The sequence below is a fragment of the Astatotilapia calliptera genome, chromosome 6 (assembly GCF_964374335.1).
Source record: "Astatotilapia calliptera chromosome 6, fAstCal68.1, whole genome shotgun sequence".
NCBI lineage: Eukaryota > Metazoa > Chordata > Actinopteri > Cichliformes > Cichlidae > Astatotilapia > Astatotilapia calliptera.
This window is the reverse complement of record NC_137427.1, coordinates 5,233,179-5,250,887: the sequence shown is the minus strand read 5'-3', so window position 1 is coordinate 5,250,887 and position 17,709 is coordinate 5,233,179. Positions and strand designations below refer to the sequence as shown.

Sequence of the window (17,709 nt, the reverse complement as noted above, 5' to 3'; positions counted from 1 at the left end):
ATCTTGTCAATTAAATGGGAGAAAGAAATATCACACTATTCAGCTCGTCTAAAAGCCAGAAACACTAAAACTGCAATCAAAGCACAAAACAACAGGGAAGCTGTCATCAGTTTATCAGGAGAAGCTGACAAACATGGTGCCAAATCAGCTGAAGAGTACCTTGGAACTTCAAAAGAGCACTGAATCTCTAAAATGGTCATTTCAAATTAAAACCCTGATCAGTGTTCACTTGGAACTGTTCAGCTATTCTTTGGACGTGACTACTCACCCCATACAGGTTTCTGATGTGCTAGCTTTACATGGCAGAGTTTACAGTGAACCTTATTATAGTTTATTTTTTAAAGTGCTTAAAAAGTCTGATAGGTAGACGAAAGCAAGGCTGACAGTAAAGTACGTTTTATATGAGGTGGCGCCATCGGAGAATATTATCAAAAGAGGAATTAAGGACACATGTAATAAAGACTGTTCCAAGCAGGAGTGAATGCAGATCTACTTTGAAATTTTTGCACTGACCCTTGATTTTTGTCGGCCGCAGAATGTTTGAAAACCGCCGTATAACAGCCTGTTAGACAGGTGATGGTTTGAAATTTGGTGGTTACAAGCCTTTAGCCATCCGCCCATTATTACCACACCACACACACACACGCACACAAACACATTTCCTTATTAAAGACCTGTTTGATTTAATTGACTCATTTCACAGTCTAGTGGGCCAGACCAGGAACAACCACACTCTCACAAACACACTCAAAGCGTGGCACACACAGGCCCGCACCAGGGAAAACAAGTGAAATTTAAATTATGGCTGATACTCAAGCGTCTGTTTGTTTCAGTGGGTGCAGAAATGTAACTACTTGAACACACTCGATCCACAGGGTGTAATTCCTCTCTGCAGCCTCACTTTACAGAGCCTTCGTCTCTCCTCATAGACAGGTGTGCAGGTGTACTCGCTTTTTGGACGGGCTCGCTAAATCTTCACCGCTGTGGTTTTAGCGTCAGTTCAAAAAAAAAAATAAAGCTCTGCTGGTTCCTTTGTGCTGTGGACTCGGCTGCTGAGTTCATGGATCAGAGATACTGACAAGAAAATCATTAGGTGTGCTAGAGGTAGCTTTGAGTTGCTCAAATACTGTAATTTTTACTATACAATAATCTAAGTGCTAGCAAAAATAAAGGTTATTCTTTTATTTTCTGTCTAACCAGCCAAGTGTTAAATCAGTGTGTAGCTTGGTGTGTTTGTGTCTCTGGGAGTTGGACTGTAAAGCGCCTCAGAAGCCAAAAAAAATCTCTTAAATGTGGCCTGCCATGTCATTTGCAACCAGAGTTGAATCAAAGTCCTTCCTCTTGCCTAACCTTCAATACCACAACCAGCATCCTGGGGGGGAAAGTGAGAACCAGATTTTCGGAAGTTAGCACTGGTCTCTTACTGCCCAAAATGTTCTGGCTGGGCATAAATAAATAAAGTGCTGGATAAACACATGACAAAAAAAGGAGTCTGTTTCTATACACCTCATTGAGACCCATTCAGCCTACCAGAGCGGAATCTCAACTGGCATGTGGTTACATGTTATTCCCATTACAATGCTTTAAACCTGCATTCTTTCTAATGGCCAGCAGGGGGCGACCCGTGTGGTTGCCAAAAGAAGTCCGGTTGTATAGAAGTCTATGAGAAAATGACGCTGCTGCACACTTGATTTATGACCTTATTAAACATTTTCCTGATGGGTTTTTGGTCTCAGTTGCTTTTTCAACTCTTATACCGCAGGGTCTTCATTTTCTTATGTGTGGCCAGATTTATAGTGAAATATCCAGCAAGTCTTAGCTATTTCTGAGCCAGATTCAGATAAGTAGTGCCAGTGTGGACTGGGTTTTGGCTTTAAAAAAGCACTACTGTCACTATTTACAAATTTACTGATCTACTAACGTTTGCAACATGCCATTTACTGCTATTTAATGATGTTTAACCCTGAAAACATGTCTTAATTAATTTTGACATTGAAATAAACTGACTGTGCCTGTGTTTAGAAATCAGTGCAGCTTTTGTAAGTCACCTGTAAAACCGAGCACGCCTATGAGCACTATTTGCGGATTGTTATCACACGCTTAGTTTCCAGAACTAAGATGGCCAAAATGGTCAAGTTGAAGTTTACAAACCAGTGGGTGACGTCACGGGGAGTACGTCTGTCTCTCGTGTGCAGGGACAGGTAAGAAAAGCGGGAGTGGAGGAAGAACTGACTTGCAAAGGAAGGTGTGATGAACAGCTTCGTGGCATTGATGAAATGTGTTGCAGTTATTTTTCACAGAAGATGCCACTGTTATATGTCTTTTGGTTAGGTGTATCTTCAGTGATGTTGTCGTAGTAGCAATAAATGAGTCTCATTTTAGAGACAAATGATTTCACGTTTTTTTCCCCCTTAGATTAAGAAACATGAAGCTAGCTACCTTCACATATAGTTTGTAATTTGAAATAAATACCCCGAACTGTCTCGACGCGGAGTCGTTCCTTTAATGCTGGGACTCGAATTTGATGCAATGCTTAAGTTTCCAGAAGAGCGAGCCAAAGAAAGGAAGGAGGGAAGAGAGAGAGGAGGAGAGGGAGGGAGAGAAGGCAGGGTGTCGGAGAGTGAGTAAGTGAGCGAGAGGAGGAGAAGGAAAAAGGAGGAAGACGAAGAAGACGGAGGACGCTGCGCACAAAGCACCAGAGCAGCAGGTTGCTATAACAACAGCACCTTAGTGGCTCCATCTCTGTCTCTCTTCTCTGCCTCCCTCTCCTTCTCTGATCACCCTCTCATCGTTTGCTCCCCGCTGTCATTTGGAGCGCTATGCCTTTCCATCAAGCCACCTATCTAGCCCCCCCCCCCCTCCACACCTCTTTCTCTGCTTCACCCTTTCTCCTCCTCTTTCTCCTCTTCTTCATCTTCATGTTCTGGTAGCTCCTCCGCTCAAAGGAGAAAGACCATCTGCCTGACAAATAAATCCCTTCTTCCTCCTCGCGAGCGTGCGTGTCTCTCTCTTTCACCTTTGTCTCTCCTCGCTTTTGTCGTTCTCCCTCTGTCTGTTGTGGGAGCAGGCAGAGGAGCAGTCAGCAGGTGTTTATGTCAAAGAATACATGGAGAGACGCAGGAGGCAAAACAAGCAGCGCTCTCCTCCTTTTTTTCCCCTCTCCTGTCTTTAGTCTTTTATATTTTTTTTATTTTTTGAACTCCAATGCTCTTTTCTTCCCTCTAGCTCTCGCTAACCACTCCAGCTTGATTAAACTACTTCAAAAATCTTTGTCTATGAGTCTCGATGTCATCTCTCTTCTCGCGGCCTGGATTCTTTCTCTTACACATGCAAACGCTCCTCCATTCCTCTCGATTCCGTCGGCTTCAAAGGTATTTCATTGCTGTGATTGTCAGAAAGAAACGCTGCTAGGTTCAGTGTGATTCACAGGTTTAATTAGGTTGTTAATTGTGCTAAAATAAAAGAAATTTGCTACAGTGAGTACATAAAGTATTTTGCACCAGCACCGGATCCTTTCACGTTCCCTCGGGCAGCAGCATGCTGACTCCCCGAGCAGGCAGGACCACAGTGCTTTGGTCTGGTCTCCTCTTTTTTGGTTTCCTTTGTTTCTTTCTCCAGATTCACGATCCTATTAAGAAGGTTAAATGTTTTTTTTTGTGTGTTTTTTTTTTTTAAGTGGGTGTGTATTTAAAACCTGTACGTGTGTGTGTGTGCGTGTGTGGGAGGGTGCGACAGTTCACACCACCTGGATAATTATGGGAGTTTTTATAGGTGGGCTTTGAAAGACGAGTCTGTTATTACCAACATGAGTCACTGGCATTTAGGGAAAGCCTGTAACACACACACACTCAGACACACAAACACACACAGACAGAGGAGGCCTGAATTATTTAAACCCATTGATTGCAGGACCACACACACACACACACACACACACACACACACACTGAAATCGTGTCGTGACAGTGGAAACGCGTGTTTTCCTTTTTTTTTGTTCCTTAGTTGTTGCTTTAATGGCTAAGAGATCAACACACACACACACAGACACACACACAAATGCATACACTGTAGTTTCTTTTTTGGTTGCCAATACTAATACTGTTTATCATGTCATGAAGATAATTATGCTGACTGTCAGTCAATGTGGAGAGCAGAAGAGGAACCTCTAGCACACACACACACACACACACACACTGCAACATGAAGCACACATCATCCTTTTTTTTTTACTTTCTTGGTTTACTGGAGTGTGAATGTGTGCGTGTGTGTGTGTGTGTGTGTGTGTGTGTGTGTGTGTGTGTGTGTGTGTGTGTGTGTGTGTGTGTGTGTGTGAGTGAGTGTTTTCCTGCCAGCTTGAATGGGTCCACCTCCGGGTCAGAATACAATCTGAATATATTTTGTCTGTTGTTCCATCTGAATAACAAAGAGCTAAGTGCGCATTTGCACACATACATGTATCGGTGGTGCTTCCATTGTGTACGTGTGTGTGTCTGTGTGTGTGTTTGACTCTTTCACATGCGACAGTGGAGAGTGTGGATTTTACAAAATATTTTGCGGCTTCTGAGCTGAGGAGGCTGTTTGAAATGTAGATGTGCAGGCGGCACGTGCTGTATAAAAGACTTGTAAAAGGCTCCCATCCACGCGTGTTGGTGAGTCTTTGCATCTTTGTTCAAGCAGCTTTTCTACACGTTGATAACAACCACTATATAAAACCATTAATGCAATATAAGATTACAGCTGTTTTCTATACAAACCATGGGTGAGGTCACCATCCTGAACTCCAATCCTACGCCATCAGAATTTGTATTTATTAGGAATTGTTCTCTCAAATCAGGTGACAAATAACAATCAAGACAGGAAGCGATTAGGTGTGATTTCGCAACCAGAGAATGCAGAAAGTCAATGATATTTAGCAACTTGAGAAATAAGCGCTGATGATGTGAAGTGAGGCAGGTTGGTCTCGATTTGAACTCTTCTCAAGTTCAAAGCTGATTCCAAATTCAAGAGAAGCAGACATCTCCAAAACAGTCTCGAACAGAGGTCAGAGGAAGAACAGGTACATTCGATTTGAGGGTGACCTGTCCCTTTACGATTGTAAAGATGGAAGTATTTATAGCATCCGGTCTTTGGACATGAAATTGAAAGTGAAGCCATGACTAAAAATGATAATCTTTTTGATTGAATCCTGCACTATTTCTAAGGTTCGTGTGGGAGCATCAAATTTGTACCCTGGGAACCTTTCATAAATGAGGTCCCCGCTTCCCATTCGTCATTTTAATAGCATCAGCTATTTTTCTGCCAACTTCATTAGGGTTTGAAATTAACAGGAGTTGGGGGTAAAATTGAGATTGAGAGTTTATTAAATTGCACAGAAATTGCACAGGAACCTAACTTGTTATTCTCTTTGCCTCTTTTTTTTTTTCATGGCAATTTGATTCTTGCACATTTCTTAGCGTTTACTTGCGTCTTCGTTGTGCCCGCTTCTTTGTTTAATCTCGCATGGGCAGTGAATGCATTCAGCTTTGATTTAAACATGTGGCCATCATCTTTGTTGTTTCTTAACAACTCAATCTCGGGTGCTGTAGAAAATACATTCCTACTAAAATAGATCCACGTTCAGAGTTTTTTTTTATCTTCGGGAAAGCAATGATAAAAGTATCACTGCTGCACTGAGCTGAAAGCCCTCTATCATCAGTCACACTCAGTTGTTAGCTAACTGTAAAACTCCCCCCTGCTGACAATTATACAGCAGAGTCTTCCCCGTCACCACTGCTCCGTAAGACTGTCGATTTTTAACTGTATCCACTTGAAAAGCTCATTTTTGCTTTTATAAAAAAAAAAAAAGGCCAAACTGGTGGGATTTTTTTAGATTTTCTGCCTCTTTCTTTGTCTCGGGTGTCTCCTGCCATTACTCGGGTTATGTCACATGCCTCCGTACATCCTGTCCTCTCCCACACAGGTCTATGACAGTGATTACCTTAACTGCCAGCCAGCGTTTGTTAGCACCCCGTCGTTATCTTATGCTGTGAGACACGGAGCGGCGGAGGCTTCCTACAGTAGGATGTGGGGCCGATGTTAATAATGGGCCAAATACTCCAGATGTTCCTTTGACGTTTCTTTACCTCCTCGGAAAAACAAATGCTGGTATTGTTCATCAGGAGGGCTGCTAGCCTTCTCTTGTCTTTCCTCCTGTTTTAGTTACTTTGTTTGGGATTAAAACTTTATTCAGGTTAGCTGTCATGAATGTTTTTACTGGCAGAGGGCTCTGATGTGTCTGACATAGATCAGATTCTGCAGATCAGCAGGTTTATCGAACTAAAACTAGCTGTGCAAAAACAAAATAAAAATGTGACTTTTATAAAAAAGAGAATTAACTGATATTGTGTTCTTACAAAACTGAAAAAATAAACATATACAGGAAATGTCTTTTTCAGTTTGTTCCACTATGTCATCACATCCTTGACTATCAGGGTTTTCTCTATTATTCTAAGAGAATTTTGGTTTTTGTGTGCTGATAAAAGCTGGTCACTTCTTTCCTCACGGACACCAGCCATGATTTCTTAAAAGAAATGCAGATTTTATTGTTCACTTTTGTGCTTCACCTCAGTTCACCATCTTTGGCCCAGTGAAGCTTTTCTGAATCATGTTCATATGATCATTTTCTTTATACGATTTTAACTTTTGTGGATGCAGTGTGAAATGATGCTCACTGACACTGGTTTTAAGAAGTGTTCATGAGCCCTTGCAGTTACTTCCACTACAAAATCCTGTCTCTTTTTATCGCAGTTTGGCCCGGGGCAGCTCAGTATTGTTTTCCAGCCTAGTCCCTCACATGCAGAGATTTCTCTGAATCATTTATTGATATTATGTATTCTTTCCTGTTTTGCGTTCTTCTTAAATCATGAACTATTTGCCCACAGTCTTTCGCAGAGCGTTGAACCCATCTCCACCTTTGCTTCTGGAAAAGTTTGCTGTGGCTTCCCCAACTCATTGTTGCAACGCAAAATTGGCATTTATATTTTTTTACAGCAAGTAATTTGACAGTTTTGCCATTTGATATGGTGTTTTTTTTTAAATACAGGCTTTAACTCTTTTCCAAATTGCTCACTTTTAGTAGCGTCTGAACATATTTGGAAAAACACTTGTTGTGAAATCAATTTCTAAGCATAATATCTTCGCCCTGTCTTCCACTTGACCAAAGAGCAGTTGCAGAGAGCAAACACCACATTAATTTTCGCTTACAGACTCATCACCACCACTGTGTATATAGCACTGTCATCATGACAAATTGTGTGAGTAAATGCGGCAACGCTGTGATAATTTACTTAACTTTAATTTTTTCATGTAAACTGAATGTTCGAATGTTCATTATCTTGTTCCATTTCAGAACGAGCACTTTAATGTAACTTTGGACACCACTTTGCACTCTCCTATTTTTTTTCCTTTTTTTGTCATTTTAAGTGCTCTGAACTGTTGTCTCACTTACATGATTTTTTGTGCAGAAAGATTACTCTAATTCTCGGGTGGGTTTCTACCATTAATCGTCACGATAAAGATTAAAATATATCCACAGTGTAAAGTTGATATTTAAAAGAATTTCTCCCGAGGCGAGTGTTGGGAAACATGCCCTGAAACCCTCCTACAGGATTTACATCTTTTTCTGTGTTTTTTCTTTCTTTCTTTTTTTTTTTTATTGCATCCGTGAAGAAATAGGGAACGTGGACTGAGAAAAATCCCTGGCCTGCACGCCTAATTTCAGAGAATGAATCCGAGCTTAACATGTAATTGATTTGTCTTGGTGATATTTTGATCTTCAGTACACTTACTTCCTTCCCTCCTTCTCATGACAGTTCTCTGTGTGTGGAGAGGAAGAAGCCTGTTGTTATATTGATTTGTATCTCATGTTGTGTTCATGATTAGCCCCCTGAAGACCACAGAAAAGTTCCTGTTACTAACACGTTCCATCTCTGGTGGCCTCCAGCTTTAAAGGACACTCATTGGGGGTTTTTTCTTCTTGTGTTCTGCTTTGAGTGGCTTTGCATAAATCATAGTTTCTTAAACTAGGCCGCGGTACAGCCATCCATTCTCTGAAATAAGCTACCTTAGCTCTGCTGTATTGCTAGCATGCTGTAGCGATAATCACAATCATAAGGTGATTATGGGGTTGCTTTCTGAATGTGAATTGATCCAAATGAGACCATCCTTCCAAACAGAAGATAAGACACACAAGATAACTTCTTAAAGTGGTCGTGTTGTGCTTATTTCCAGGGTCACATTAGCATCCTTTGCAGGATTCACAGTTCAACATAGCACAGTCCCTCAGTCGATCCAGTGACTGAAATAAGCCACTGTATCTCTTCCCATTTAAAGCCAACTTTCTTCTAATTGGCTAGCTCTCAGAAGCAGGAGGCTTGACAAGCACTAGGTTGGAGCGTCTGTGCTTGAGATGGCTCTGTTGTGGACACCTCTTTCTGATAGCAAACAGTTCCAAGAGTAGAAAAACTTTTGGCTCACAGGGATTATTTGCACATACAGTTTGTGAGTATATCTAGACAACTGTAAATAACAAAAGTGTAATTCGGCCTCTTTACCATCTTTTATTTCTGTTTCAGCTCCAGGAGACTGTAAAGAGAAAACTGGACAGCGCACGATCGCCCCTCAACGGAGACCAGAATGGGATCTGTGATGGAGGCAACTACTCGCCGACCACCAAACGGGTACGGAAGGAAGGCTCCAGCGGCATGGACTCACTAACAGGACTCCCTAATAACAATAATAACAACAATGTGCCGCCCATCTCTCCACTGCATCACCAAATGGACATTAAGCCCTTACACTGCGGGCCTAACACTTCTGCCGGTAACAACACTACAAACAGCAATGGGAACCATGTAGGCCGGACATCAGATGAGCTGGGGAAGAACGGTGGCAGCCACCTTCCAGACATGAAGCTAAATGGCTCACTGGACTTGGAGGACAGCTTCGGCCTCCTCAAAGACTTGAAACAGGAGCCCCTGGATGACGGGGGTGGAATGGAGTCGTCTGATCCCCAGTCTCTGTCCAATCAGAACAAGCTGTTCTCTGACATTAACCTCAACGACCAGGAGTGGCAGGAGCTGATCGATGAGCTGGCCAATACTGTGCCAGAGGACGATATGCACGACCTCTTCAACGAGGACTTTGACGAAAAGAAAGAGGCTGAGTTTGGCAGGCCGGCAAACAATCAGACGCCGGGCCCACAGGAAGCAGCCGGGAATACGACAACAGCGGGAGGGGGGGCCGCGCCAGCAGCACTGCCTCCTCCTCCACCTCAGCCTCCACAGGGAGGCCCACAGGTTCCCATGGGTTCACCACAGGTCAGTATCAAGAAAGTCAACACGATGTCCACTGGAAGGGGTATTTAACCCAAACTCATAATCTAAGTCATGACCACCTCAGGTGAATCAGACTTCTGTATTTATTTATATGATATATGTCTCTCACTGTTATTTCTGAAGATAAAATTATAGCTCTTAGAGCGCAGTCGCTGCTCTTTTAAGATTTCTTCACTGATTCAACTTTTTGATCCGATTGATTTAAGTCCAAACTGGTTTTAAACGACTAATACCTGAATGAAGCTGTTAATTATGTGATCAACAAGAAACAAACCTGAAGTGGTTTCTAAGTGTATGAGAGTATTGATGTGTTTCATAAGCTACCTGTGAAGCATTTTGGTCTTACACAAGCAGCTTTTAGCAAAACACAAAAATGAATAAAGGAAAAAAATCTCTAAAGTAAGCAAAACTTCTACTTAGGAATTTGCTGCATTTCTGCAGTTCATTAATCCTCGATTGTATTCTCCGCATCCATCCAAGTGATGTAAATTGTGTCATCAGCTTGAGACCTGATTCCTGAGAGTCATTCCTGTTATGCTTCTTTGAGGTTAGATTGATGCACAGTTCAGTACAGAAATGATATATGCTGCCCAACGGAATATAATCAGCCCGGAATGCAGGCCAACACAGAAAATGTCCAACTTTCTGGACATTTCTCAGCTGTTCTAACTGCATTAAAGTGAAGTTGGTAACACATTTGCCTAACATGTGGAAGACCTCTAGTTTGAAACTTGGGAGGAAACATAGGTCCCTGGGAGTGTTGTGTCAGTACGAGCATCTGGCATAAAAATCTGTGCCATATGAAAATATGAAAATTCATCCTCTGTGACGACCTGTTGTGAATAAGGCTGCAGCTGAAAGAAGCTTCTAAGTAAAATGACAACTGCCTTGCCAGCTAAAGTTATTGGGCCTAGATGCTCTGTAGGCTCTGTGGTGGTCGCACAAGATAGATTAACTCTCTGTGGCGTTATTATGAAATACAGCAAGCAGTTTATCCGGTGGTTGGCAGTCTTCATTGTTACAAGCGTCTCTGTGAAGCTTAAATTCAGAAGCACAGAGGTTTCCAAATAGCACAGAGAGAGAAACAGCTGCTTCTATTTCATTTTTTCAGTTTTCTAGCGACACCTAGCACCTCAAAGACTCCAGAAAATCAAGCTTTGTTGGCCTGTTGATGCCATTTCATGCAAGCAATGAGCAATGCAGCAACCACAGCTGTGGCTTCCTGGTCTTGCTGTAATTGGGGCAAACTTACAGTTACAAAGTAAACCTTACAAATGGAACAAATGCACTATCATAAGTTAACTTCATCGGAAGGTAAAGGCGACTTCCTTTTCAAGCCAAATAGCATTCAGCAGTAAACTGCTTGTTAGTTTAGCTTAGTTATTATGGCTATACACAAATTGTTTGGTATTTAAAATGTTTGGTACTCAAAATGGTACCAAACCCCATCCGTATAAAATTTATGGTGGCAATGGCCCATAAAGTCTCGAATGATCATTTTCAGTTTGCTTTTCGTTTTCTGATTAAAAAATATGTTATGTAGAAAACTTGCAAGGTGCGAGCCTGAGCTAATGTCCTTTTGGTTTCTCCTCAGGTGCGACCATCTTCATCAGGCCCTCAGTTTGCCACCACTGCCAATGGGACGCCTCCTCAGCAACCTTTGCAGCAGTCTCCAGCCGTTGCTATGGCATCAGGTTCGCCATTGCACAACTGCGTGGCTCGCTCCCCTCAGACTCCAACCCAAGCTCAGACACAAGCAGTCTCTAGGCCTGGGAATGGATACATGATGAACCCGGGGCCAGGAGTCAGTCAGGCGGGCACTGGACCTGGAGCAGCGGGGATACCGCCTGGAAGTCAGTCTGTAGGACCAGTAACGCCTGAGCTTTCCCATGCAGAGCAGCTGAAAGCATTTGCTCAGCAGCGTAATAAAATGATGCAGAAGCAGCAGCAGCAGCAAGCAGCTAACTGGTCACCTGCAGCCGCTCCAACCAGTCCCTATAACTCCGCTCACTTTAACCACGACAAACCCAACAGCCCCATGATGTATCCACCGCAAGCCTTTAATACACCACAGGGCCCTCTAGTGGGTGGCATGGCCCCCAACAACGGTCCCAAAGCCCCCATGAACAACTACCTCCCTCACAACCACATGGGCATGATGGGCCAGCAGCAGCCAAACAGCATAAACCAGAACGCCCTGTCCAAACAGCAGCAACAGCAGCAGCAAACAGCAGGCATGTTGTCCTACAGCAACACCAAACCGCTGAGTCACTTCAGTGGCAGCGGGGTGGATCACATAGGTCAGAGAATGACCCCGCCCATGCCAGGGAACAGTCAGGTCAAGAACCCCATGATGCCACCTTATATGGGCGGTGCGGGAGGTGGTGGCCAGGGTCCGGGGCCGGGTCAGACGCAAGGGCCAATCCCAGGACAGACAGCTCACCTGAGTGAAGAGCAGAAGAGGATGTTACTGATGAAACAGAAAGTGTTGAACCAGAACATGCCCTACAACACCATGCAGCCTCATGGACAGGTAAGGGGACAGCTTGGCGTTGTTGGTCTTAAGAAAATGGAGGTTGAATTATTTCCAAAGCAGTTCATGTGCAGTCAGTACTGTTGCTTAAACTTAAGTCCAGAGTGTTTCCATCATCTGCAGGTTGTGTGGTTTGGAGAGTGGATGAATATTTGGACTGTCAGTGAATATCTGAGTCCAGTGTTTCTGGTTCTGTTTTCTGCCTTTATAATAATTCAGTTCTGTAAATAATGAACTTTATACACCGCCTCCCTCATTATTCTTGTGTTGAACTGCAGTTGAGAGTCTTACCATATATGACTAGCAAATGTACCACCAAGGAGACCTGGCATTGACTGGTTGATATTAAGTACTGTATATAAGTCAATGAGAAGTTTCTGACCCAATGCAAGACCCCGGAGTCCAGGCTAGGTAAGCTAGTTGAAGAGCTATTGGACTGGTCTGTTAAAGTGTTTGTGGCTTTGATTATGAGAGCATGTTAGGGAGAGAGGGAGGTTACAATAGACTGCATAAGAAAGATGTACATCGTCACCCATCGCTTTGGAAAGTCATGTTTTTGAGTACTGAGCTGAGGCATTTCATGAATGCGGGCAGATCTGACTGTGACACTCCAGCTCATTTGATAGCGACGGACATATCAGTTATCAGTTAAGCGTTTTCTCAAGTGAGTTGTGGAATTTTATTCTTTAATACAGCACACTTTTTTTTGCAAGCAGACAAATCGCCCCCTGCTGGTCATTAGAAACGTGCTTCTGCATTGGCTACCATACCTGGAAGCTACAGCCATCTTTTTCATACAGTCTGTGTGTCTGGGAAAATTCAACCTATGACCTTCTGCTCATCCTTTGAATAAGAGCTAAATAAACTCCCCGTGCACTGGAGGTTTCCTATAAAATTCATTTGGACCCCATTTTTAAGCAGAATGCCCAAAAAATGCCCCCCAAAATAGAGGAGCTAAGAGTGTTTGACCAGTTGCTTGGGACGTACTGCAGAACATGGATTGCTGTTTTAAAAAAAGCCTTCCAGAGGTGCAGCCAGGGAAGGTAAAATGGCGGTAGTTGCCCCAGCAACAAGCCAGGGCTGGGAATAGGCATAGGAAAATGGCCTGTCGAGAGTGTATTGATGCCTCTGCAACACTAGCAGCACTGATAGCCTCCCCCCACCTCCTCCCCTCAGACACACAAGCGCGCACACACCACAGCAAGCACCACAGCTAAACGGCTCCTTAGCTCATATCCCCAATCTGTCACAGCTGACTGATGGCTGAGATTGGACCACTAAGCCAAGCTAGCTGCTGTCATTACCGAAAGCCCACCTCGGGCAGTTTGTTTCCTGAGCCCGGCGATCAGCACAGCCCACTCTGAATGCTCCAGCGGTTCAGCCAGGTGTCAGGTGTCCTTAATAATCCACCGGACGGAGGACGTTTGAGTGTGGGTGGACTCTATCTTAACAAATATTCACATACTCGAGTGAAACCTCACACTTGTGTGGCTCTGGCGCTCCTCATTATCTCAGGGCTGATGTGCGGTTATCAATAGAAATTGCGTGTGCGAGTGCTTGTTGATGGCGCACTTTACGTCTCTGTCTGTCTCCTTCTGCTCGCCATGTCCTGATGATACAGCTACAGTCAGTCAGTCACCTCCTCCTCCCCTCTGGTGATCTCTGCGTCTCCTGTCCTGCTCCTCCTCCTTCCTCCCCCTCTCCTCCCTCGTTCTCTGCCAGAGACACTCAGCACCAATAAAGGAGCAGATTTATTAATATGAGGCCTTTGTGGCTGCTGCCTGGAGCGCTATGTGTTTGTGTGCGTGAGTGGGTCAATGCACATGTATGTTTGAGTGTGTTGCATAGATTTTTTTGAGGGGGGACAGGTGTAAGGGGAGGGTGGAGAGATTTATTTGAGTGAGCAGAGGAGAGTTGGAGACCAGGAAGAGAGAGGGAGAGAGAGAGGAGAAAGGCAAATGCAGAAAGCGAAAGATTTATTATGGAGGGAGGATGGAGCATATTACAAAGAAAGTCAAGGGCCTGGAAAGAGAGAAATAAGTGAGCAATGCCGAGTGGAGTGTCTGAAATGCAAAATATTCACTTATCGACACGCGTGCAGCCCGACTGCATTGACTGTAATTAGCGAGTTTTATTTTTAGTGACACGTCTCAAATAAAATCAGCACAATCAACTATAAAACGTTAAAACGTGGGACAAATATGTCATTTATTCTTTTTTTTTTTACTAGGTGTAGCACTTGAAGGGAAATTTCACAGATTTCAGACACCGAGATCACTTCTTAGGTCATTTATAACGCTGCTCAGCCTGTGAAAGCAACATATAATTGGTCTCTCATGATTTCTCCAAACCTATCAAAGTGCAAAACAAAATCTCAAGAATAGCTTAACTGTAATCAGTGTTACTGAGGTGGGTCGTATTAGATTTAATGCCAACTGGCAATATTGTTGTGCCAGTTAAAAAAAAATGTCTAGTAATCTCAGTTTCTTAGTTTTGGACTTTCCAACCATCTGTGCCCAAACTGTAGGCCCAGTGGATAAAAAGCTGCAAAATTCCTTCAGCATGTCATGGTGAGAACTCTTGAAAATAATTACAGCATATGCCAAAAACAACAAATTAATAGTCCTGGAAAAAAGATCGCAGCTTATCTCCCCTACTATGAATCTGAACGGGGTATTAAATGCACATGCTCTTTATGGGAAAGACAGATAATAAGCGGTGTTTATTATAATTATTGCTTTCAGGTGTATTCGGTAGTTTTCCCACTGCAAAGCCAGCATATTGCTGAGTAACCAGTTGCATTATTAGTAGCAGCTTCATCGCTGCTTATCCTTTATTTGTCCCGCACAGCTAATGCAGAGATCACGTGATGATTAGCTACTTGTTTCTTTGCACCAGTATTAGTATTTCCTCTGTGTTAAATGCAAAATATCATCCTGTTCTTGGAGTTCTTTAAAGATGATTGTGTCTGACGTATTCAGATAAACCACAGTGTGTTAAATCTGCTGATGACTGTCAAAGCTTGATAAGGAAGAGGTTAAGGAGAGCTGAAGTGAAACCAAAACATCTGGGTTCTGCTCCAGAAGAAAAGCTCTTTTAAAATCCCACTGACACTTACAGCAAGGCTACAGAGCAGGGCACCGAATACGCAGAAGATTTCTGAGTTTAGATCCAGAAAGATGGAAAAACCAAAACAAGTAACCAACACTGAAGTGTCCATCAGTCTTAGCTGATGATAGCTGAGTCGTAGCTCAGTTTTTAACTGTAATCTGTAACTTTTTTCAAATTATGATGTGAAGTAAAGAGGAGGTTTGGCTTAGAATTTGAGGAGAAATCTATAATAAAAGACCATTGAAAGAAATGCTAAATAGGATCTTATGACTTCATCAATCGGCAAACTTATGATCCAAAACGCTTGGGGTAAATTGGGCAGTGTGTATATCAGCTTGGATGAAGTATGAAGCTTCTTGCGGTCGACTTCTCGGTGCTGGAGAAATCGGCTGGTGAAAGCACGGATGGATGATCGGTTAAGAGAAGCTCAAAAAACTGCAAGGCTTGTGGAGTAAGGCCACGGTCTCGTGTTTGTGTTTGTGTAGCTCTATGGCCACGTAGGGAGAGCGATTTTAACCCGTTCAGAGAATCCCGTGAGTTCTCCAAAAAGGCAACAACACATTTTGCGGCCTGGTGGCCATGACAATAAGCGTAAGTTGAATGCTGATTGGTTGAAAGTTCACTTGCACAGGAAAGGTAGCCACAGCGGAGTTCACCGCAAAGAGGAAGAAGCACCAAAATACACCAAAGATCAAAAATGCTCAGACAGTGACTCTGCTTCTCATCCATGGACCGTTTTCAGTTTTCTTACTTTTAGTTCTTTACTAAGAAGTTCTTAGCCTCAATGAGAGAACGTTTTTTTAATGCTTCCCCCATGTGAGAGTACCCAGGTACAACAGCATGCAAGGCCTGGGTAGCAACTTTTCTTTGCCTTTTACCATGATGGGACCTTTAGTGAAACTCACCATGAATCAACAGCACAGTGTGAGGAATGGAAATTTCCTCACACTTTCCTTTTACATAGCGCTAAACGATTGGAGAATTTTCTTTATGTCAAACATTGCGGTTGTCTGATCATTCCCCTGACGAGCCAATCATCTGCTTTATAAGAGCACCATGGGACACAGACCAGCAGACGTTCAGTTTTTGACACAACCTTGTTTGTTAGCGTTCTTGATCGAGTTGTTACCAAAGACCTTATTTTAAGGCTAAGCCACCAAATTATTTTAAGCTTTTTGTTTAAATGCTCTGACTGGATGCATGTTGTTCGTTATAGTGTTCCCCTGCTTTGCAAATATTGCTTGAGCTTCATTTTCAGATCCTCTCTCAGTTGCTGAATTAGAGGTGCCGGTGGTTGTTGACTTAAATTAGGCCCAGTTAATGAAGTTCTGTTACTTTACAAGTATAAGTGTCCTCGAGTGTTCAAATACTTTAATTATGTTTAATTGGTAGAAATACTCCTTCTTAATGTCTGTTTGCTGCAGGGTTTGTATTCACTTGAAAAATTGGTAAAAACGTGCGTTTGTATTTGTGATGGGAGTCTCTCTTTTTTTCGTTCCTAGCCGTTATTCTCTTTGTCTGCGTTGGTGTGGATGCTAGCCTTTAGCTTGGTGTGTGTTTGTGTGTCTGTGTTGGCTCACAGGTGGTGCTTAAGCATCACCGTCTCCCTGCTCCGTCCTCCCTCTCTCCCTCTCTCTGTTTCTGTGTGTAGGCTAATCCAGTTAGCAGCTGCTCGGGGAAACTTCAGCCTCGCTCCTCAAAAGCTCGTTAGTCAAGCTTTAATTGTTGCTCCCTCGCTTTGCATATCGCCATGACACTAATTTATGCCCGTTGTCGCGGTTACCGTCGCCACGGTGGTGGATCTCTCAGTGGAAGCAGCAAGTGGGGGGAAGCAAAGGCGTGTGCTTGATGCTTGTGTGGATGTCTGCATGTGGTGGATGACGCGGCTGTCTCAGTGTGTGTGTGTGTGAGAGAGAGAGAGAGAGAGGCGGATGTGGCTTGTTGCACAGAAGTGTGTGCAGCTGTGTGAAGCCAGCAGCTCGTGGGCGGATCTCTGGGGTTATCTGAGTAATGATTGGATGAGAGTGGATTGACAGGCGTTGGCCTCAGAGGAGAGCTTCTACTGATGAATTTGAGCGGGAGGTTTGACTGTGTGTATGTGTGAACGAGTGTAGGAGATCACGGCGTCACACACCAACCGAGGTGCACGAAGGAGCCTGCTGATGGCCCCGTGAGTCACGACAGCAACCCACTCTCAGATGCACACACATGTATGCACGCACTCAGCAGCGTACACAGGGTTTGAAAAACACCCACAGGCATGCACACTCTGATAAATCCTTTCCTGCTTCTTACTTTCTCCACCCCTCTATTTCCAGAGGTAAAGCCTCTCTGTCTTCTTTTTTCATCCCTTTCTTCATCCTCCTACGGAGGACATCCACAAAGCTGCAAACTTAAAACACACACACACTTTTTAAGTACACCCAACTAGAGCCCAGAATTTCAGGGACTGGGTCCTAAGTGTAGATTCCAAGGACAATGCACGAAATGCATCTCCACCCTTATTTACAGCTCATGGTTTTGTCCCCTCATGGTTTTGATAATAAGTGATAAGCAGGGAGTTCACTTAAATGAAAGAGAATTTATTCACCGTAACCTAACCAAGAGACAAATATCACCAGTACGTTGATGCAACGTGGAGTGAATTAGAGAGACTGAGCAGCTCACCTGGGATAGCTTTTATAGCCTGGA

At 43.4% G+C, this 17,709-nt stretch overlaps 1 protein-coding gene across 1 annotated transcript in view; it reads left to right on the top strand.

The window, feature by feature from the left end:
• maml3 (mastermind-like transcriptional coactivator 3) overlaps positions 1–17,709 on the top strand; it is a 134,055-nt gene that overhangs the window by 52,726 nt on the left and 63,620 nt on the right. The window contains exons 2-3 of the mRNA XM_026169846.2: positions 8,613–9,356; positions 10,969–11,907. Of these exons, the coding sequence (XP_026025631.2) occupies positions 8,613–9,356; positions 10,969–11,907 (1,683 nt within the window). The remainder of the gene's footprint in view (positions 1–8,612; positions 9,357–10,968; positions 11,908–17,709) is intronic.